The following is a 23,896-nucleotide window of genomic DNA, read 5'->3' on the forward strand; positions in this document are numbered from 1 at the left end:
CACTGATGAAACCTTAAGTCATCTCTAAGAAAATGGATTTGTCTGTTAAACAAAGTTAATGAATATTTTAAATATTTGAGTTACTAAAGCTTTAAATATTACCAAATCAAACCAACAAGGCTTATTTTATATTTTTCAAGATAGAGTAATTGAAGTCTCTCATACTAAAGTCAATGCCACAGAGTACTTTTTAATTCTGCAATAAATAATCAAAATTAACTTTAGAAATCATAATAGCAGTATAACTAACACTTTAACAGGAACTGTTAAACTGATAAAATTGAGGTTTTTTACCAACTTATTTTAAAACATTCTTTTAAACAGCTTTTTTCAGGTTTAACTGATGTACAAAAACCTGCAGATATTCAACACACACAACTTGATGAGTTTGGACATATTGCACACACTTGGGAAACTATCACTACAAAGTAAAAACCATTTCTATCACCTCCAAAAGTTTCCTTGTCCTCATGCCTGGTACTGTTATTGTTATTTTTACTGCTGTTCTGGGGGGTGGTGGTAAGAATACTTAACGTGGCTCTCCCCTCTCCACAACATTTTAAGTGCACAATACAGAACTATTAAGGTCAGGCACTATGTGCCACAGCAGATCTCTAGAACTTACTCATATTGCATAACAAAAACAAGTTATTACTGAGGTTAAAAATAAAATTTAAGAATAAACATCACACACAACACTACTGTGTAATCAAACAGCTTATGAGAGTATCAAAGAAAGACCTACTGTGATAGCCCTTCCTCCTCAACATACTATAAACCAAGGCAAATTCAATTATATGAAATTTGATAAAAGATTCTGCTTTTGGACAGAAATAGCAATGTTTCAGCCCAAAGCCAAGTAAAACTGCCAAGTTATAAACCTCTCCAAGAAAACCTTTTAATGGAAATGCCAACAGACCCTTAACTATAATAGTGTTAGGTGCCAAAAGAGAAATAATTTTTGTTTTTGTGGTCTCTTTACCATAAATTAGATACAGATCTAGTGGAAAAACAGTAGGTATCCAGTTCAGTGAACAGTAAAGGCCAAAACTGCACACTTAATTTTAAAACAATAATGGAGCCTATGTGGAACTTTCACCAAGATTTAGCAAGCCAGTCTGGCACTCTAAAAGAAATTCCTGAATAGGCTGTGTGCTTACTATTCCATATTCTAAGAATACTTCAAGGGGCCAGCGCCGCAGCTCACTTAGCTAATCCTCCGCCTGTGGCACCAGCACCCCGGGTTCTAGTCCCAGTTGGGGCGCCGGATTCTGTCCCGGTTGCTCCTCTTCCAGTCCAGCTCTCTGCTGTAGCCCGGGAGGGCAGTGGAGGATGGCCCAGGTGCTTGGGTCGTGCACCCGCATGGGAGACCAGGAGGAGGCACCTGGCTCCTGGCTTCAGATCAGCACAGCACACCGGCCGTGACAGCCATTTGGGGGGTGGGCCAACGGAGGGAAGACCTTTCTCTCTGCCTCTCTAACTCTGCCTGTCAAAAAAAAAAAAAAAAAAAAAAGAATACTTCAAGGGGTCAGCGCTATGGTGTAGTAGGCTAAGCCTCTGCCTGCAGCGCCAGCATCCCTTATGGGCACTAGTTTGTGTCCCAGCTGCTCTTCTTCTGATCCATCTCTCCGCTGTTGGCCTGAGAAAACAATAGAACATGGCCTAAGTCTTCGGGCTCCTGTACCCATGTGAGAGACCCGGAAGAAGCTCCTGGCTCCTGGCCTCAGATCTGCTCACCTCCAGCCGTTATGGCCATTTGGGGAGTGAACCAGTGGATGGAAGACCTTTCTCTCTGTCCCTCCCTCTGTCTGTCTGTAACTCTACCTCTCAAATAAGTAAATAAATCTTAAAAAAAAATACTTCAAATCACTAAAACTGGACCCAGCCAAGGAGAGTCTAAAATCTGGCTTCCTGGTAGGGAACTGTTACACAAGCACATACACAAGAGTCTAATGACGTAATCTGGACATTAACTCCTACCTGGAACAATGCAGTTAGGAACTCAGGGAGGTCTGTCAGCTACCAGGCCCTGACTCGCAGTCACTTCAACTCCAGGGCTCTGTGCAAACCTACAGACATATTACACAATCTGGAGTCCGCTCTTCAATTATGCAAGCCCAGTCAAATGCTGTAATAATGCCCCTGGAGCTCACTGAAGAGCATTAGGTCATTAGCCACAAAGAACAGTTTTTTTTTTTTTAACTTTTATTTAGTAAATATAAATTTCCAAAGTACAGTTAATGGATTACAATAGCTTCCCCCCCCATAACTTCCCTCCCACTCGCACCCCTCCCATCTCCCGCTCCCTCTTCCATTCCATTCACATCAAGATTCATTTTCAATTATCTTTATATACAGAAGATCGATTTAGTATATATTAAGTAAAGATTTCACCAGTTTGCACCCACACAGAACATAAAGTGTAAAATACTGTTTCAGTACTAGTTATAGCATTACTTCACATTGGATAACACATTAAGGACAGAGATCCCACATGAGGAGTAAGTACACAGTGACTCCTGTGGTTGACTTAACAATTTGACACTCTTGTTTATGGCGTCAGTAATCTCCCTAGGCTCCAGTCATGAGTTGCCAAGGCTATGGAAGCCTTTTGAGTTCGCCGACTTCGATCTTATTCAGACAAGGTCATAGTCAAAATGGAAGTGCTCTCCTCCCTTCAGAGAAAGGTACCTCCTTCTTTGATGGCCCCATTCACAAAGAACAGTTTTTAATTTGCTTTTATGTCTAGGATTCATTACAGAAGAGAACTGATCAAACTGGAACCAACTCTGTAATAGCACATCCACTCCACACAAAAACGTTAAGTGTGTGTGTATGTGTGTGTGTGTGTGATACATATATAGAACACAGTGTGATTAAACAACATTGGACATTAAGTAAGGGCCACAAATTTTATAAACTCGTGACCTGCACATGATAAATAGGTTAGGACATCATACTATGAGACCAGCGTCATGGGTTAGTTAATATAAAGCTGAATTTACGTTCATGACCACAAACTGACAAATGCATGGTATCAGACAAATGGGACTGAGTGTAGGTTATTCAATTTAACAAACTCTAAGTGTTGGTGTTAGTAACACAAACAGAAATGTTCCCTGTGTATCACCTGAGCAATCAGCCACTGCTTCAAAGCCACTTCCCCCAAAAAGGGTGTCCCATCCACTCTTCTCAGAAGTTTCTATTGCCTTAACTGTCACTCTGCTTTTTTCTTTTTATGTCACAGCACTTATCACTGAAATTATTTTTGTTTTATTTGTTTACTCGCTATGAGTACTATTTCTTAAAAGTTCCAAGAGGCAAAAGCCTAAACCCTAGTGCCTAGAATACATGTGGCGCACAGGAAATAGTGTTTTTTGTTTTTATTTATTCAAAAGGCAGAGTGACAGCAGGAGAGAGAAACACACACACAGAAAGAGACAGAGGAAGAGACAAAGCGGGCCGGTGCTGTAGCGTAGCAGATTAGACCTCTACCTGCAGCACCAGCATCCCATATGGGTACCAGTTCATGTCCTGGCTGCTCTTCTTCCAATCCAGCTCTCTGCTCAGTGACAGCTGTGAGTGGCAGGGACCCAAATACTTGGGCCATCTTTCATTGCTTTCCCTGGTGCATCAACAAGAAGCTGGATGGAAAGCAGCACAGTCGGGACTGGAGCCAGCACTCTGGTTCCAGTCACAAGCAGTGATCCACCACAATGAAGGACCCCAGACCTTCATTTTTAATATTAATCTTTCTTTATAAAAGTTCTAAGCTTTCTGTATCACCCCAAGGGATCTCTTACTTTCTTCCTTAACACAAGCACAACACACACAAAAAAATGAAACTGAAAGTGTAAGAATGTTGTATAAACTAACCAATTCTCTTTCCTCTTTGTTTAAAGAATATTTACCAAAGAACTGTCAGAGTGCCTAATTCCATGTTCCATTGGCTCCCACAGGATGTTACTGCGAATCATCAATAAGGTTTCCACTGGATCTTCAACATAAATTTTCTATTTCCAGACCTAAAAATCCTCTGCTACCCCAGAATCAGATGTATAAATCAAAACTGGTGAGACTCTCTATTGCTATAAAGCCAATGAATAGCAGCTCGGACAGGACGAGGACAGTGTTCTCCAGAGCCTGGAATGCTGCTGGAGATGAAACCGCTGATGAGGGGTTCCCCTTCTGGTTGTTCCGTACTGGAAACACTGCCGTATCACACTGCTGTGCATTTCATAACTTTCTGCAAATGATTTTACTTATTTGTTTTCCTAAATTCTTAACTTCTACTGTAAAGACTTCCCCTTTAAGTTGTTTCTGATCATTGCTCTAGGAACACATGTTATGGTGCAACAGGTCAAGTTACTGTTTGGGAACACGTGCATTCCACATCAGAGTCTAGTTTGAGTTCCAGCTTCCTGTTCATGCATCCTGGGAGGCAGCAGATGATGGTTCAAGTACATGGGCCCCTGCTACCCATGTGCAAGACCCTGGCTGCTGGCTCTGCCTGGCACAACCCTGGGTATCTGGGGAGTAAACCAGTGGATGGAAGATCTCCAGCCCTCTATCCTTTCCCCAACTTCCTCCCTGCCCCTTTCAAGTAAATGAAAATAAACAAACTTTAAAATATATATACATATATTACTTGAGTTCTTACCCCATCCCTATCACTTCATCCATAATCATACTCCCCAGTGACACATAATGCTACAACACAGCATGATATTTCAAAGCTCAGTAAATGCTTATTACCCAGCCAGTACTGGATACTATAGAGGCACCCACATGGGAGGCCAGGATGGAGTTCCAGACTCCTGGCTTCAGCCTGGCCTAGTCCTGGATACTGAGGCCATCAGGTGAGTGAATCAGTGGACAGAAGATCCATCTCTCTCTCCCTCCCTCCTCATCAGTCACTCTACCTTTCAAATAAATAAATAAATCTCAAAAATCTAACTGGGTATCACATCAGCTATTCACTATTTTAACCAAATAATCATAATGATTTTATCATTTAAAATGATATACTTTCATTTAGCAATCTTTATTTCCTCTTAGAATAATTTAGAACTGTTTAGAAAATAGTATTTACCAATGCAGTGGAATATGGAAACAAGAAACAAAGAACATCACACCAGTCTTCAGTTCTAACCAACAGTAGGATCTTGAAGTAGTCACTGAATGTCTCTGGGTGACACACCCTTGGTAAAATGGAAAGATCTTTGATCTCCCATCTATCTCACATGGTTGCTTTTCTACTTGAACTCAATCTAAGTTTTTAAACATTTACAGAAGACCAATTATATTCCAACCATTATGCTGCAAAGAGGAGACAAAACAGACACAACTTACTCCAAATGTACATCACAACAGAAAGGATAATAATGTGTGAAATATTTATATAGAAGAATACTATAGTGCAGTTAAAATGAATGAACCACATGGAACAACAGTGTAATCACAATACATTTCATGTTGTGAACATGGATATCCAGCCAAGAGGGTCTGCCAAACTATAAATGCTGACACAGGGTACAAAGGTGCCTTGTGCTCACCTGAGTGGCTATTTCAGTACAAAGAAGTAATTTTTTGCGGCCGGCGCTGTGGCACAGTGGGTTAATGCCCTGACCTGAAGCGCCGGCATCACATATGGGCACCAGTTCAAGACCTGGCTGCTCCACTTCCAATCCAGCTCTCTGCTAAGGCCTGGGAAAGCAGCAGAAGATGGCCCAATTCCTTAGGTCCCTGCAACTGTATGGGAGACCTGGAAGAAGCTCCTGGTTCCTGGCTTCAGATCAGCGCAGTTCCGGCCATTGCAGCCAATTGGACAGTGAACTATCAGATAGAAGACCTCTCTCTCTTCCTCTGCTTCTCCTCTCTGAGGAGAGGCAGATAACTCTGACTTTCAAATAAATAAATAAATAAATCAGTATGCAGTGAGTCTATCATTGTCACGAATGAAATTCAGGAACAGAATATGCAGTGAGAAAGCAAGTTCCAGAATATATTCATTTTTCAGCCATAAAAAAAGAATGAAATCCTGTCATTCGCAGCAAAATGGATGGAACTTTATGATATCATGCTAAGTGAAATAAGTAACACACAGAAAGACAATATTGCATGTTCTCCCTCATAATAGAAGCTAAAACAAATACAAAAATATAAACACAGGATGTAGATTACTAAATGCTGAGAGGGGTAGGAGGGACACGGGGAGTTTGGGTTAAAAACAAAACAGGAAGTTTGGTGGGGTTGATAAATTGAAAAATAGGGGCCGGCACGGTGGTGTAGCAGGTAAAGCCACCGCCTGCGGTGCCAGCATCCCATATGGCGTCGGTTCAGGTCCCGGCCGCTCTACTTCCAATCCAGCTCTCTGCTATGGCCCAGGACCTTGGGCCCCTGCACGCATATGGGAGACCCAGAGGAAGCTCCTGGCCAGTTAGAGTGAACCAATGGATGGAAGTCCTCTCTCTCTCTGCCTCTCCTCTCTCTGTGTGTAACTCCTTTTTTTTAATAAATGTGAATTTACAAAGTGCAACTTTTGTATTGTTGTGGCTTCCCCCCCAACCTCCCTCCCTCCCGCAGCCCTCCCCTCTTCCTCTTCCACTCCCTCTCCCATCCCACCCTTCATCAAGTTTCATTTTCAATCACCTTCATATACAGAAGATCAACTTAGTATATACTAAGCAAGGATTTCAACAGGATGCACTCACACAACTGCACAAGGTATAGGGTATTGTTCGACTAGTAGTGTTATTTTTAAGTTTCATAGTAGAACACATTAAGGACAGAGATCCTACGTGGGGAGCATGTACCCAGTGACTCCTGTTGTTGATTTAACAACTGGCACTCTTATTCATGACGTCAGCAATCACCCGAGGCTCTTGCCATGAGCTGTCTAGGCTATGGAAGCCCCTTGAGTTCACCAACTCTGAACTTGTTTAGTCAAGGCCGTATCACCGTAGAGGTTCCTTCCTCCCTTCGGAGAAAGGCGCCTCCCTCCTTGATGGCCTGTTCCTTCTGCTGGGGTCTTGTTCACCAGGATCTTTCATTTAGGTTGTTTTTGCCACCGTGTCATGGCTTTCCATGCCTGTGGTAACTCTGACTTTCAAATAAATACATAAATCTTTTAAAAAAATAAATTGACAAATATACTAATATAAGATGTTAATAAGAGGGGAAGCTTGGTTTGCGGTATAACTAAAGCTCAGCAGGACAGGAAAGCCAGAGAGGTGACAGGGAAGCCACAGGCTACAACAGATTCACAAACTCAGCCAAGCAGAGTGATTACTAGGCCTAGCTCACAAAGAAGATATGTTTTAAACAATACTCATGTGTATGGGCAAAAAACTCAAGGAATACACTTGTGACCAACTGTGTAACAGGTTATTTTAGTTTCTGTCCTGTGGAAAGTATAAAACATTGCAACAAAGGGTTTAAATGTAATTTTTTTTCTTTTTTTGCACCTATGCCACTGATTCCTAAGTGTAATGGTCTGATAATGAAGGGGATGTTCCAAATCACGAAAAATGAACTACTATTTAGAGATTTTAAAAATGTGTCTTGAGGGCGGCATTGTGACACAGTGGGTTAAAGACCTGGCCTGCAGCGCCAGCATCCTACATGGGCGCCAGTTCAAGTTCCGACTGCTCCACTTCCAATCCAGCTCTCTGCAATAGCCTGGGAAAGCAGCAGAAGATGGCCCAAGGCCTTGGGCCCCTGCACCCACATAGCAGACCCAGAAGAAGCTCGCGGCTCCTGGCTTTATATCAGCTCAGCTCTGGCTGTTGTGGTCATTTGGAGAATGAACCAGCAGATGGAAGATCGATCTCTCTCTCTCTCTCTAACTCTTTCAAATAAATAAAATAAATCTTAAAAAAAAAAAAAAAAAAGTGTGTTAAGGGTCCAGCACTGTGGCATGGAAGGTTAAGCCTCCACCTGCAGCATCGGCATCCCATATGGGCGCTGATTCAAGTCCCAGCTGTTCCATTTCTGATCTAGCTCCTTCCTAATGTGCCTGGGAAAGCAGCAGCAGATGACCAAGTACTTGGGCCCCTGCACCCATGTGGGCAACCTGGAAGAAGCTCTTCCTGGTCATTGCAGTCATTTGGGAAGTGAACCACCAGATGGAAGGTCAATCTCTCCCTCTCTCTCTCTCTCTTGCTCTCGCTCTGGCTCTCCTTCCTGTAACTCTTTCAAATAAATAAATAAATATCTGAAAATGTGTGCTAAACTATTTTTTAAAAGCATGAGAATAAGACACAAAACTTGAAAAAGGTTAATAGAAAAGAAAACAGGACTGGGAGAAACACAAGTAAGAAATAAGAGGGGTCTTCAAAAAGGTATGGAAAACACATATCATGAAAAAATCACACATGGATTTCAAAAATTTTTGCAGGGCTGGGGCTGTGGTGTAGCAGCTAAAGCTGCCACATGTGGTCCAACATCCCTTATGGGCATCGGTGCTACTCCCAGCCACTCCAGTTCTGATTCAGCTCCCTGCTAATGCGCCTGAGAAAGCAGCAGAAGATGGTATAAACATTTGCGCCCTTGTACCGGCATGGGAGACCTAGAAGAAGCTCCTGGTTCCTAGCTTTGGATAGGCTCAGTTCTGGCCATTGCAGCCACTTGGGGAGTAAACCAGATGGAAGATTTCCCTGTTCCTCTCTCTCTTTTTTCTATGAAACTGTGACATTAAGTAGCCTTTAAAGAATTTGCATCAAAATAAACTTGTACTAATTTGTTATAATGGGTCTACACGGAATCTAGTTTAGGCACGAAGGATATAAGACATCCATTTAAAAAGAGTCCCTGGACCGGCACTGTGGCATAGTGGGTTAACATCCTGGCCTGAAGCACCCTCATCCCATATGGGCACTGGTTTGAGACCCAGCTACTCCACTTCTGATCCAGCTCTCTGCTATGGCCTGGGAAGCCAGTTGAAGATGGCCCAAGTGTTTGGGGCCCTGCACCCACGTGGAAGACCTGAAAGAAGCTCCTGTGTTCCGGCTTTGGATCAGCTTTGTCCATTGCAGCCATCTGGGGAGTGAACCAGTAGACAGAAGACCTCTCTGTCTCTCCCTCTCTCTGTCTCTCTCCCTCTCTCTGTAACTGTTTCAAATAAAAAAAAAAAAAAAACTTTTAAAAATTCATCGTTTGGACCCTAAGTGAGGACTAACAATCAAAGCAGAAAGAAGACTACACATCCACGACATCTCAATATGTTCAGCTTATACAATCTGACTGAAAAATTTTAGTGAGGCAAAATTTCTGCTCAAGGGTGCCCAAACCACAGTGCCCAGATCAGCTACTGGGGAAGCAGAGCTTTCATTGGACATTTTAAACATGTGAGATCAAGATCTTGAAGCACCTCTCTGAAGAGCTGTAACAAGAGATGAAACACAGCTTCAGCAGCACGATACTGAAGACAGCACAATCAAAGCAACAGAGACCACCACGTACAAGTGGTCCAGCCAAAGCAAAAGCAGACCAGTCAAGAGCCAAAGTTATGGCAAAAGTTTTTTAGGATGTTCAAGGCATACTGCTGGTTGACTCTCCAAAGAATAGTAACATCTGTTTACAAAGAGAGCGTTTTAAGAAAGTCAGCCAAAGCTTTCACAGAAAAGTCTCCAAGAAAGCTTCACCCAGAGAGGCTGCCTCCACCATAATATTCCTTCTCACTCCTCTCATTCAAGAGGTGATTTTGCTACAGCTTTGATGAGAAGCCATTAGGCGTCTACCATACAATCTGGATTTGGCTCCTTAAGATATCTTTGTTTCCTAATCTTAAAAATTCATTAAGGGGCAGGGTAAGCCTCCGCCTGTGGTGCTGGCATCCCATATAGGTGCTGGTTCGAGTCCTGGCTGCTCCACTTCCAATCCAGCACCCTAGTGATGGCCTGGGAAAGCAGTGGAAGACGGCTCAAGTCCTTGGGCCCATGCACCCACATGGGAGACCTGGAAGAACCACCTAGTTCCTGGTTTTGGATCAGCTCAGTTCCAGCTGTTGCAGCCATCTGGGGAGTGAACCAGTGGATGGAAGACCTTTCTCCCTGTCTTTCCCTCTTTCTGTAACTCTCTCAAATAAATTACATAAATCTTAAAAAAATCATTAAAGGGCACCCAACTCTCTTCAGCTTAACAATGTAACAAAGACAACACTGACAGATTCCTAGAACATTCAATGCTTTAGAGATGGACTAAATGGCTGGCATCATCACCTACAAGAGTCTTCAACTTAAAAAAAAAAAAAAAAAAAAGAGTTAATTTATTTGCAAGGCAGAGAGAAAGCTCCCATCAATTGGTTTACTTCCAAAATGCCTGCCATAGCTGGGACTGGACTAGGCCAAAACCAGGAGCTGTAACTCAACCCAGACTTCCAGATGAGTGGCAGGACCCCAATTACTTGAGCCATCACTGCTTCCACTTAGTTTCTGCGTTAGTAGGGAGCTGGAGTCAGGAGTCAGGAATCAGGACCAGGTATCAAACCCAGATACCCAAATATGGGATGAGGGCATCTAAACCGTAAGCCAACTGCCCATCCTGATTCTCTTGAAATTGATGGAGCTAATGTTGAGAAATAAAGTGTATACTTTTTGTCTTTTAATCTCAGTTTTCATGAACATTTTGAAGTCTCCCAGTATTAAGGTTCCTTTTTCTTTTTTCTTTTTTCTTTTTTTTTTTTTTTTTTTGGACAGGCAGAGTTAGAAAGTGAGAAAGGTCTTCCCTCCGTTGGCCCACCCCTCCAAATGGCCACTACGGCCTGCGCGCTGCACCGATCCGAAACCAGGAGCCAGGTGCTTCCTCCTGGTCTCCCATGCGGGTGCAGGGCTCAAGCACTTGGGCCATCCTCCACTGCCTTCCCGGGCCACAGCACAGAGCTGGACTGGAAGAGGAGCAACCAGGACAGAATCTGGCGTCCCAACCGGGACTAGAACCCAGGGTGCCTGGCGCCGAAGGCGGAGGATTAGCCTAGTGAGCTGCAGCGCCAGCTCCTCTATTTCTTATATCTGAGAAAGTGGAACTGTTTTCAACTCGTTATATTAAAAATATATAAATAAGTTGTTATTATATACTGATTAAACTCATAATGAGCAGAAATCAAAATCAATAAATTTTCACAAACCATCTCTATACAAAGCTGTTAACCTACAATATGGTACAGATTCACATGTGTTCACAGTTAAAATATTAGCACTTTGGCACCTTGAAACTACAAATCAGCGTTTAAGAACAGCTTGATAACAACAAAATTTCAATGTTTTCTCACAAATAAGATATATTTTTAAAGATAAAGTAGCATCTGAAAATTAAATTGGTATTCTCCACTATCAAACGGCAATTCCAAGTTATATTCTTTTTTAAAAAACTTTTATTTAATAAATATAAATTTCAAAAGTACAACTTTTGCATTAGTGTGGCTTTTCCCCCCATAACCTCCCTCCCACCTGCAACCATCCCATCTCCCACTCTCTCTCCCATCCCACTCTTCATCGAGATTCATTTTCAACTATCTTTATATACAGAGGATCAACTTGGTATATACTAAGTAAAGATTTCAACAGTTTGCACACACACAGATACACAAAGTATAAAGTACTGTTTGAGTAGTAGTTTTACCGGTAATTCATATAGTACAATACATTAAGAACAGAGATGCTACATGGGGAGCAAGTGTACAGTGACTCCTGGTGTTGCTGTAACAACTGACACTCTTATTTATGACATCAGTAATCACCTGAAGCTCTTGTCATGAGCTGCCAAGGCTATGGAAACCTCTTGAGTTCACAAACTCCAACCTTATTTAGGCAAGGCCATAATCAAAGTCGAAGTTCTCTCCTCCCTTCATAGAAAGTTACCTCCTTCTATGATGGCCTGTTCTTTCCGCTGGGATCTCACTCACAGATCTTTCATTTAGTTTTTTTGTTTGTTTGTTTGTTTGTTTTACCACAGTGTCTTGGCTTTCCATGCCTGAGAAACTCTCATGGGCTTTTTAGCCATATCCAAATGCCTTAAGGGCCGATTCTGAGGCCAGAGTGCTGTTTAGGGCACCTGCCATTCCATGAGTCTGCTGTGTATCCCGTTTCCCACGTTGAATCGTTCTCTCCTTCTTAATTCTATCAGTTATTATTAGCAGACAGTAGTCTTGTTTATGTGATCTCTTTGACACTTAATCCTATTGTTATGATCAATTATGAACTGAAACTGATCACTTTGACGAGTAAGATGGCATTGGTACATGCCACCTTGATGGGATTGATTTGGAATCCCCTGGCACGTTTCTAGCTCTACCATTAGGGGTAAGTCTGAGTGAGCATGTGCCAAACTGTACATCTCCTCCCTCTTATTCCCACTCTTATATTTAACAGGGATCACTTTTCAGTTAAATTTAAACACCTAAGAATAATTGTGTGTTAATTAAAGAGTTCAACCAGTGGTATTAAGTAGAACAAAAAAAATATTAAAAGGAATAAAATAGTAAGTTGTTCCTCGACAGTCAGGACAAGGGCTGATCAAGTCATTGTTTCTCATAGTGTCTGTTTCACTTCTACAGATTTCCTTTTAGGTGCTCAGTTAGTTGTCACAGATCAGGAAGAACATATGATATTTGTCCTTTTGGGACTGGCTTATTTCACTCAGCATGATGTTTTCCAGATTCCTCCATTTTGTTGCCAATGACCAGATTTCATTTTTTACTGCTGTATAGTATTCTATAGAGTACATATCCCATAATTTCTTTATCCAGTCTTCTGTTGATGGGCATTTAGGTTGATTCCATGTCTTAGCTATTGTGAATTGAGCTGCAATAAACACTGAGGTGTAGACAGCTCTTTTATTTGCCAATTAAATGAAGAGGGGTGAGCATTTGGCTTAGCCATTAAGATAACAGCTAAGATGCCTGCATCCCACATTGGAGTGCCTGGGTTCAATCCTGGCTCCATTCTTGACTTCAGCTTCCTGTTCATGTAGACCCTTGGAGGAAGCAGTGACAGCCCCAAGTGACTGGATTCCTGCTACCCATGTGGGAGACTGGGTTGAATTTACAGCTCCTGGCTTTGGCCACAAGTGGGCCACTGCAAGCATTCAGGGAGTAAACCAGTAAGAATTCTGTGTTACATGCATGTATGTGCACACATGTGTATCTGTCCCTCAAATAAATTAATTTTTTTAAAAATCAAGCAACAGCAAGATCATACTACCATATCAATTTTCAAATTCAACTATAGAATCACTCAAAAAAAGAACTTCAGTTAATTAATTCTACCATACCACCACCAAGCTTAAAACTGCTTATCAGTATTCTGTGATCAAAATGCCTCGATCACACTGTAAATCTTTACACCTCAGTCATATTTGGCCAATTCAACATAACAATTAGAAGAGTCAACAGTTATTACTCCTCCACCTATATTCAAAAATAGTTTGAAGCATAAGGTATCTTCACAATAAGATCACTAAGCCTTTTGTGAAAAAACATAAACAGATTTTCATTATATTTTTAAATTCCAAAGCCCATACATATAATTGAAATAATATTCCTATTTACTGCTACATTGCCACAAATACACACACACACACACACACACGCATGCACACACACAGTAATTTTTGATTCTATAATAACTTTGGAAAATTTGGAAATTACAAAATATAAGATTTATAATTCTGCCATTCCAAAATCCCCAGACACCTGCTATTAATGTTTGATATAAGAAAAGGTTTTAAAATATCATCATTGGGTATCCTTCTCTTATTGAGATGATCATAAGATATTTAAGTATGTTAAAGTGGTGAATTATATTTACAGATTTTGTAACACTAAGCCATCTCTACATCTATGAGTTAAACCAAACTTGGATGCAATGTCTGATCTCTTTTATAGATGGGTAAATTTATATTTGCTAATATAACTCTTAGAAGTTTTTATGTCCATACGCATGCCTGAAGTAGACCTATATATAATTCTTCTCTCCCATAATGTCTGCCTGGTTTAAGTACAGTATGACAGTTAAACAGGTGTTAAAGAATGAACTTGGAAATACTTTTCTCTTCTGTTGTCTGGAAAAGTCCCTTTAAAATCTCGATGAGCTGCACCTTATCATAACATGCATCGTCTGGGCCTAATATCTCCCTTTCTAATCATTTCTTCAGTTTCTTTTTAACAGTTACAGGATTATTCCAGCTAATTACTTCTTGACTTAGTTCTGAAAAGCTGCATTTTCTAGGAAATGACCAATCCCTATCCATAGACTTGGACCAAAAATTCACAGCCTTTGAAAGTTGTGACATTCCTTTCACGTGAGAGTAGAACTAGCAATGAGTCTTGAGAGTACTAAATAGCATGTCCATTTTGTTTTGCTTTGATTTTTAATGAGAGATGGTGAATCCTCTGATAGTTCTAAAAATAACTGGAAGCATCTTGGGCACCACACAATCATAACTGCTACTTCTGACAAAAAGAAAAAGACATGCATGTATTTTAGTCTCCACTTACCACCAGAAACAGGGGCATCCATGAAAACTGCTCCCATTTTCTCAACTTCTTTGGCCAATTCTTTTGAAACTGCAGGATCAATAGTACTGGAATCTATTAATAATGAGCCTTTCTTCACTTTTCTAAGTAAATAAATAAAAATATTTATGGTTGACAACTCTGAATGAACATTTCATGCAGCTACCTATAGGGTCAGAATCTGCTAAAAGCTTCCAGCTATCAAGGAGGTCTTATATTTAGTATTAAAAATATTATTAGTTACACTGTTCAAAAATCTCATATTCATTTCCAGATCAATTATAGTTCAAAGTAAACCCAAACTTTGAAACAAATCCCAAAAAATCTAATAAACTACATGGTACATAAATTCTGGTTTCAGGTGCAATATATACTAACCATAATAATATAGGTAAAGTTAAGATATAGGTAATTTAAAATACCTATTAACTTTTAAAGGGTATTTGACAGGATTTAAATTTTTGTTTGTGAAGTAGCTGGGTCTTTAAAAAGTAATTTATTTGTCTTTAGCTAAAATACAGATTTCATGTATTTGTATCATTTCCAAAAAAGCATAAGCAACTGAAATATAACCATTTGCTTCAGGATAGCATATTTGTTGTATAACTACAACTTTTAAGAGACAAAATAAAATATCAAACAGATAGGAAGGAAAATATGAGAATGGTTTTGTAGCTCCCACAAAGTCTTTCTGTTCTTCATGGTACACTTCATGGTACATGTATTGGTAAAGGGGAATGCAGTCCTTTCAAATATATTTTATATCAATATGTAAAGCACATTCTTACAGCAAAACATTTGTTTGTACTCTAAGTGCACAATATAGAACTACAGGGTTCCCTTGTTATCTATAAGGCTGTGACTATCTTTACTGGCTAGGAAATGCTCATGTAAATTATCAATTATGTAAAGGACCATATGCCTAATCTTTCGACACACACTCATGATGCAAGAATCAATATAAATAGTGAAGGACAAAACAGAAAATTTGATAAAAACTACTACTAAAGTAAACTCTTTTCATAGGGAAAAAACAGCACACAGCATGGTTTCAACAATTTTAGATATATGGATTGCTGTTGTTCCAATGCTAGGTTTGGGTGTATTCCACAGAAAGGAAACAGCATACTCTCTGAGAGAGATCACCTCCGGGGTAGTAATTGCCTCAATCCAAAAAATAAAAAGTTTTAGGTCTTCTGTGGTCTTACTATTTTTAAGTTCTAAAATATTCAAACAAATGGGAAATTATCTCAGCAATTACACATGCACTGGGTGTAATGAAGTGATCCTGAACCAGAAGAAAAGAACCACCCATGCGAAGAAACTAGAATTCATGTTGAGGCCAAATTCTTTCAGAGTACCCCTCACACAAGATTGCTCTGGTAGCCAGTCACCATTACACCTAAGTAAAGGATATTCATAACAGAAATACAGACTTGTGTCCTCACACAAGTTGTCAGTTAACGTCCCTGAGAGGTAAAGCAGGGCCACGAGTGCAACAGGCACGCCAAGGAGACAGCGCGGGAGCCTCGGGACCACACACACCGTGGGCCTAAGACCCTATCCAAAATGAGTGTCTTTCAACCTTCCCTGAAACCTAAACATTTGCTTTATCAGTTTTCTGCCTAATATCCAAGTGTCTTTTGCTTCCAAGTTTGTTAGTTCTGCAAAGCAATTCCATTTCCCAAAACCTCAAATTTCATGTGGTACAGCTTCCTGACATTAAACCCTTTTTTAGTCCTCTATGTGTCTACAAGGCTTTCCAGTTTGTTCTAGCTCTGCTGAAATTCAACAACAAAACAAGTTAGGAACAGGAATCAGTAAACTAAGTGAGGAATGTAACCACTATCATCCTAACATGACCACAAAGGTTTGGCAATAAGCAGCAATTAACCAGAAAGTTCTTGGAGCCGGGGAAGACAGGCACTGGTTAGGAAACTCTGACCTAAATTATATTCTATTTAAAGAGCTACTGCTAACCTTTAATTACAACTTCCCCAAGTCCTTACTATAGATGTACTAACCCAGAGGACATACAATAACTTTTTATTATATAATAAAATGTTAAATAATGGTGTTCTTTCCAATGTTTAGTTTTATTTTTCATAGAAGCCTTTTTTCTGAATTTCTATAAGCTATAAGATAATTATGCTCATAATAGTCATACAGTTTAAAATACAAACTTTGAAAGTCTTTTAAACATGTCACCAATGAAAGGGCAAGTTTATGCAGGAGTTAAAGGAGAGCAATTGAAAAAAACAAACAAACAAACAAAAAAACCTTATTCCCCAAAGTCACATACTTGACTTCAGTGAAAAAAAAAAAAAAAAAGCCCTTTACAATGAGAAAGGAACCAGCCAGACTGTTCACTTTATGAAATAAGAAAATACAGAAAGGCTTAATAAATAACTGCACTTCCTAGTAGTTCTAACAAAAATGAAATCCATGAACTATCAAAACAAGAAAACATTGAAGAAATACATACTTTAGAATTCCGTTCGCTCCAGAATAAGCTTCTATTGCATTGATACTGGTGGGCAGCATTGTAATAATTCTGTCAGCTTTTTCAGCTACATCTGCTGGGGAAGACACTACCTTTAAAAAAAAATGGCAAAGGTACATTATTTAAATTACAATGCAGGCAGTTCATACATAGCAAGCAGGATTCACTTTTTCTGCATGCCTGTCACAGGGACAGTATGTAAGAACTAACACTCGTTTCCAAATGACAAAAAGAAAAACTTCCTGCTGAGAATGGAAAGTCCATTCCTTCTGCACACACTGATGCAGTTTCTGTGGCCTCAAAGCTGCTGTTTATTTTCTAAAGTGTAAAGGAGGTCGACAGGAAAAAGGGAAAACCCAACGGTGCTGAGAACAGACACACTTCTCATGGTTCCTCCAGCTTGGATTCTCAAGCAGCAAATGTTGTGGTATATGTTTTGACTAAGAAAAACATCCTAGCGAAACAGAGCTGGCAGCCCAACTACAGGGTTCACCAGCAAAATCTCAAGCCCCAGTCACCACGATCCTCCAGTCTCTATTTTCAGGGGTGGTGTACGGGGGAGCCTATTTCAGAAAAGGAAAGGGCAGGACAAGATGTTAGTACGCACTACAGTGATCCCGGGCACCACAGGGAATAGGCATTAGGGCACTCCCCTAACTCTCACCCCTGCCTTAATAAGGACAACTATACTGTTAAGGAAAGTGGCTCTCGGGCCAGTGCTGTGGTACCATGGGTTAAGCCACTGCCTTCCACCTGGATGTTGATTCAAGTCCTGGTTGCTCTACTTCCAATACAGCTCTTTGCTAATGTTCCTGGGAAAGCAGGAAAGATGGCCCAAGTGCTTGGGCCCCTGCACCCAGACGGGACATGTGGATGGAGTTGCAGGTCCCTGGCTTCGTCTTGGCCCAGCCCCAGTTGTTGTGGTCATTTGGGGAGTGAATTACTGGATGGAAGATTGGTCTCCCTCTCTTTTTCCCCCTCCCCCTCTAGTGCAACTCTGCCTTTCAAATAAATCAGTATTTTAAGAGACTCTGTCCATCCTCCTTATGTGCACATCTATGTACAGGTGGACATGCATTCATGCTCTTCTCTTTCGCTGGCTCTCACACAGACACCCTGACACAACTGGCCAGTGGCTGGCAACCAAAGCAGTCAGAAGAAACCCAGGTGTTCACTCCTTGACTCAAACGCTCCTCTAATGGAATAGTCCATCACCACAATTGCACAAACATGTCGCTAGTGCCTTTTCTCCATTTAAAGAAAGACAAATGACTATCAAGCATGTAATTGAAGAGTTCTCTTCAGAACAACTGATGCATGTAAAAACTGAGATGACTGTACGTGCACTAGGTACATATGTAGCCACTGACCCAGTTTCTGTTAGAAAACATGCAGTACTGTGTAAGTATCTCGGCAATGGGCATGGTTCTGCTTTTCATGTGGTTGGAGTTTACATAACATTTTCTTTTATCTTTTATTTGCATTTGATGAGAGTGAAAGGAATGGAAAGCCAAACATAGTGTATAATATAAATATTATGAGTTGGAAGTAATTACATTCCAATTTTCTTTTTTTAAAATATTTATTTATTTATTTGAAAGAGTTACACAGAGAAAGGAGAGGGAGAGGGAAAAGGAGAGGGAGAGGGAAAAGGAGAGGGAGAGAGAGGGAGAGAGAGGGAGAGAGAGGGAGAGAGAGGGAGAGAGAGGGAGAGAGAGGGAGAGAGAGGGAGAGGGGGAGAGGGAGAGAGGGAGAGAAGGAGAGAGAGAGAGAGAGAAAGAGAGAGAGAGGTCTTCCATCTGATGGTTCACTCCCCAACTGGCCACAATGGCCAGAGCTATGCCGATCCAAAGCCAGGAACCAAGAGATTCTTCCGGGTCTCCCACATGGGTGCAGGGGCCCAAGGGCTTGGGCCATCTTCTACTGCTTTCCCAGGCCATAGCAGAGAGCTGGACTGGAAGTGGAGCAGCCAGGTCTCAAACCGGCGCCCATGTGGGATGCCAGCACTACAGGCGGCAGCTTTACCTGCTACGCCACAGCGCCAGCCCCGATAAATGCAGTTTTAACACAATCCCATTTCGCAAGTAATTCTCTAACATTTCAGATAACCAAAGAACCTACTACTTGGTATATTAATTGGATATAAAACATTATAAAATATCTCAGACCCTAAAACAAAACAAAACCCTCTATCTTTCCATGCTTCATTCTAAAGAAACATGGCACTTTAGAGTCTACAATGAAGTATCTACATTTGAACATATAATAAAAACTTGTTACAAATAATTCTAAGAAAAACTTTAATTTCTATCAAATTATAAATAAATACTTGAACTACATAAAAAATTTTCCTACACCCCAAATAAGTATCAAGATTCCAAATGAGGCCATTATTTCCTGGCAAACAGTTCAAGTGTACTCAGCAGAAGTACTACATAGTAAATGGAAATAAAAGAAAAGGCTGTAGGAGTCCTGATTCTCTACTTCTGGACTACATCAAGAATAGGGGTTACCAGGGAATCCCACTGGGCCAGCCCAACGTGAATGACACAAATGCAGTGCAAACTGATGTATATCTTTTAGTGGCACTTCTTCTACTGCAGCTCCATCTTCTAGATCTTTCAGGGATATCAGTAAGCCCAAAAGCCTAAGAGTCAACTTCAATTTCCTCTTAAGAAATTCAGATCCATTTAGAAGACTCCCTGGGAGGTGTGATAAAAAAGGTATTCACAATTATCTCATATTTAAGGGTGCTTCACACCTCCAAGTTTCTCATGCCTGTGAACTGGCAGTGCCAATGCGTGCAACTGCCAAGTGCATGGTATGGCCAATCAGCCCCCTACATCCCTGGCATCTGTTTCTTGGGATGCTTGGGTTGCCAGAGTTCTGTTAACCCCTCGATTACAGGAGGGAAACAATGCCAAAGTTCACAGGCCTGGAAAAAACACACAATACTAGTGATAGCAGGAACATCACCATCATACTGGCTGCAGCTGCTCTGTAATGACTGTATACATTTGGTATGCTGTAAAAAGTCTAGTTTGTACTACACATGCCTGTTTATTAGACAGATATTCAAATAATCTGGCCACTGATGTGAAGACAGAAAAACACGACTGAAAAAATTTGGCCACGACTGACAAAATCTGGCCTAGACTCAAAAAGGGGTGGAAGGGTGGGAGGGACCCAACCTTGCTGCCAGTCTAACACGAACCACAAAAACCTCTAGGAGCCAAACTAATTAGAGACCCTTCCATTGCATTTGCTAATTGAATGGATGAGCAAAGACAGCATGGCTCAGTAAAAGGAACACTAATTTGGGAAACCAGAGACCCAGCTTCAGTTACAGCTCAGCCAAGAAGTCAGGCGTGATTTGTGCCAATCACTTTACCTCTCTGGCTTCAGTTTCCAAATCTATAAAATAAGAATAGGGACTCGGGGTACCTTTGAGGACTACCTTCAGAGTAGAAAGGAACTAGTTCTATGAAGCTATAGTCCCTGTAACAAAGAGCTGGCATCACAAGTATCTGCAACAGCTCAGTTTAAATGGACAACACTGGCAGGACTGGCACTGTGCTGGTTTTTGACTGTCACTGGCCTAGCTGACTCTGGCCCTTGAGACTGCTCTGGTCACCAAGGCTGTCCCAGGGAGATCTGCTAATTCCAACTGGCCTATGAAATAAAACGGCTCTACTTTTCTACGATCTCAAGTTTAACTACAGGAAACTGGTTCCTGTGGATATGACAATGCCCACAGTCTAAGAATTCTTGCAGCCAATTTCTATGGATTTAACTTTGATCCATCTGTATGCTAGTATACACTAATGACAAGTGGATAACATAAAGAGAAGACAGGATAAAAACAAAATGACAAAATCCGATTTGTTGGAGGGGGTGGAGGGAGAAAGGACAAGAAAAACCTGAAGGAACCATATCTCCTTTTTACGTATCCATTGGAAGGAGACAACTGTTGCTGAGCTGCAATATATGAAGAAAAAATCTAGCCATTTCCTCTAGACAAAGCAGCCACATAAGTCAAGCTCAGCATTACTTCCAAGTAAACCAGATGCGAAACAGAAACTTGCAAAGAAACGACATGAAAGTGACCTTATTAAACTTGCTACTCCTGTGTTTTTAAATCGTTCAAAGTAGAAAAACACACTGTTACTTCAAAATTACAGTATATTTTAAAATGGACAAAAATGGTTTGTGCCTACATCTTGAAACATTTGGGCAACAACGATGGAACTCACTCAGCAAGAGGCTTTTCAAGTTCTCATTTAACAAGACCTGAGTGGATGCCAGATTAGATCCCAAGAGATTTACTTCACCAAACATGTTCAGCCTTACAACCCAGGAACAACAAAATGGTTTCCAAGTTTTTAAAGAGAAAACAAAAGAGAGAATCTAATTAAGCCTAGTTTAACCAGAAAACACACAGAAATGGCGCACATGTCCCAGACTCCTGGCACAGAGCAGCAGTATCTCCAAGGAAAATCCTAGACACTGAAAACGAAGCAAAAGTCATATGTCCTTTACGATAAGGCTTAAGTTATAAAGAGAAACCAGGATCTTCCATGAAGTAACCACGGGACATAAGCGATGGGACAGAGCAGACTCTCACGCAGGGATGCTGTCAGATCACTTTGATCTCCTGGTTTGGTTTCAATTGCATCATTCTTTCACTTAGGAGTGACTCTCCAGGACAGACTTGTGTTTGTATGTGTGGTGCTGAGGAATAAACAGTGTGGAAAAATATGGCACAGAGACAATAATCACAATAGTAGTAACCATTGTGGCAGTAGGCACACTTGCTATGTTCCAGGTTCTCTGGACTTACGAGGGAGGGACTATTATTATCCCCATTTTATAAAGTGAGAAAATGTGGGGCCAACGTTGTGGCACAGAGAGTTAAGTTGCCACTTGTAGAATGCCATACCATGTCAGACCAGTCCCAGCTTGCTCCACTTACAATCCAGCTCCTTGCTAATAATGCACCTGGGAAAGTAGCAAATGATGGCCCACTTGGGCCCCTGCCACCCACATGGAGACCAGGATGGGGTTCTGGGCTCCTGGTTTTGGCCTAGCCCTACCCTGGTAGTTGGAGGCATTTAATGAATGAACCAGCAGATGGAAGAGCACTCTCTTTCTGGCTGCCCACTCCCAACCCCACCCCATCACTCTTCCTTTCTAATGAATGAATGAATGAACTTATTTAATCTTTAGACAGGTAAAGAAAAGCACTTCTTCACCTGGAACTTCAGGAGGCTATCTTTCACATCGAGGGCAGGAAAAAGCCCACCTGAGGAAAACAGATCCAAGAGGTAGAGAGAAAGGAATCTAGCACCTGTACCTCTAAGTTCAGCTCTTCCAGGAAACAGCTCATACATAAAACAATAAATCCCAGAGTGTTTCCTTTCAAAAAAAAAAAAAAAGAAAGAAAGAAAGCACTTCTTTCAGGAAATGTCTGAGGAGCTTTAGAACCAGCTGACTGCTTTCCAGCACTTTCCTCCCTGGAAATCTTCCCCTAAAAGCACAGGCGCAACCAGAAATCAGCTAGCTGGCCTTGCCACAATCTTTAGGAGGAAAAAAAAAAAAAAAAGTTCTGTTTTCTTTGACTCTCACCTCATTCACTTCCCTGAAGGTAGTAATGGGGTGGAGAAGGAGGCGGACTTAAAAACACAGGCAACACAAACAGTTTTTCACCTTTAACCCCTGTAGGGCACATACAAGGTGGAGGGGGGCAGCAAGTGTCAAGGTTTTCACATGTATTTTTCCAACCCATCCCAAGTCTTGCCGTTACCTTGCCATACAGTAAAACAAAACTCATTTTTTCTTTCAGTCAACATTTTTAAACATTAATATGGACTATGAAACAATAATATTGACATTTTAATATATCCGAACTTACTGTCTCCAATTAATAATTACCTCTTAATGCAGAGCTCTGAGGAAATCACATTTGTTCAAATAACACTGCCACTGTTCAAAACATCTTCTAAGCTGCCAAGGCAAACCACTTCTCATCAAAGGTTTTCCTTCTATTCTGACAGACATTTCCCTCAAGCTTTACCACCCTTTATCCTCCTTGACTCACACCGTCCTGCCCACCACAGCTGACACCGTCGCCACACACAGGAGCTCCGAGAGCCGAGCCCCAGTAAGAGAACCAGAGATGTGAGGGAAATGACATGAACGAAGAAAAGATCTGGCCTCCCCGTCCCAGTGCAAGCCACACAGAACTCAGGGGTGGCAGCCGCCCACAGAGAGGGTGAGTCCTCACGATTTACAAGGCTGCTCACAACCTTTCCCTTGGTGAGCGTGTGTGTGCAGGCGCATGCGCGTGCACACACACACACACTAACACATTAACACATCACAAAGGGGTAACTGAGTCTGTATCCTAGAACCCTCTCATTCTATCCAGGAATCTTTCAGAGTTTATCTTGTGTAGTTCCCTGTCAGAAAATGACTCTTCAGAGTTAACTACTTGGGGCCCTGCATTGTGGCATAACAGGTTAAGCCATTGCCTACAACACCAGAATCCCACATGGGCACTGCTCCACTTCCCATCTGGTTCCCTGCTAATGCACCTGGGAAAGCAGCAGAGCATGGCCCAAGTCCATAGGCCCTTGCACCCATGCAGGAGACAAGGATGAAGCTCTTGGCTCCAGCCTGGCCCAGTCCTGGCTATTGTGGCCTTTTGGGGAGTGAACCAGTAGATGGAAGATTGATCTCTCTCTTTCTCTAATGCCACCTTTCAAATAAATAAATCTTAAAAAAATAGTCATAAAAAATTAACTACTCATTTTTTTCTCTCTAGAAAACTGCCTTAGACTTTATTATTATTATAATTTTAATACAAATTTCCTTGTAATATT

The 23,896-nt window shown here is 41.2% G+C and overlaps 1 protein-coding gene across 2 annotated transcripts in view; it reads right to left on the reverse strand.

The window, feature by feature from the left end:
• HIBADH (3-hydroxyisobutyrate dehydrogenase) overlaps positions 1-23,896 on the reverse strand; it is a 134,002-nt gene that overhangs the window by 92,617 nt on the left and 17,489 nt on the right. For both annotated transcript variants that reach the window (XM_002713730.5, XM_070059685.1), the window contains 2 exons: positions 16,998-17,107; positions 14,495-14,616 (listed from right to left, as the gene is read on the reverse strand). In XM_002713730.5, the coding sequence (XP_002713776.1) occupies positions 14,495-14,616; positions 16,998-17,107 (232 nt within the window). The remainder of the gene's footprint in view (positions 1-14,494; positions 14,617-16,997; positions 17,108-23,896) is intronic.

Source organism: Oryctolagus cuniculus, chromosome 16 (assembly GCF_964237555.1).
Source record: "Oryctolagus cuniculus chromosome 16, mOryCun1.1, whole genome shotgun sequence".
NCBI classification, from domain to species: domain Eukaryota; kingdom Metazoa; phylum Chordata; class Mammalia; order Lagomorpha; family Leporidae; genus Oryctolagus; species Oryctolagus cuniculus.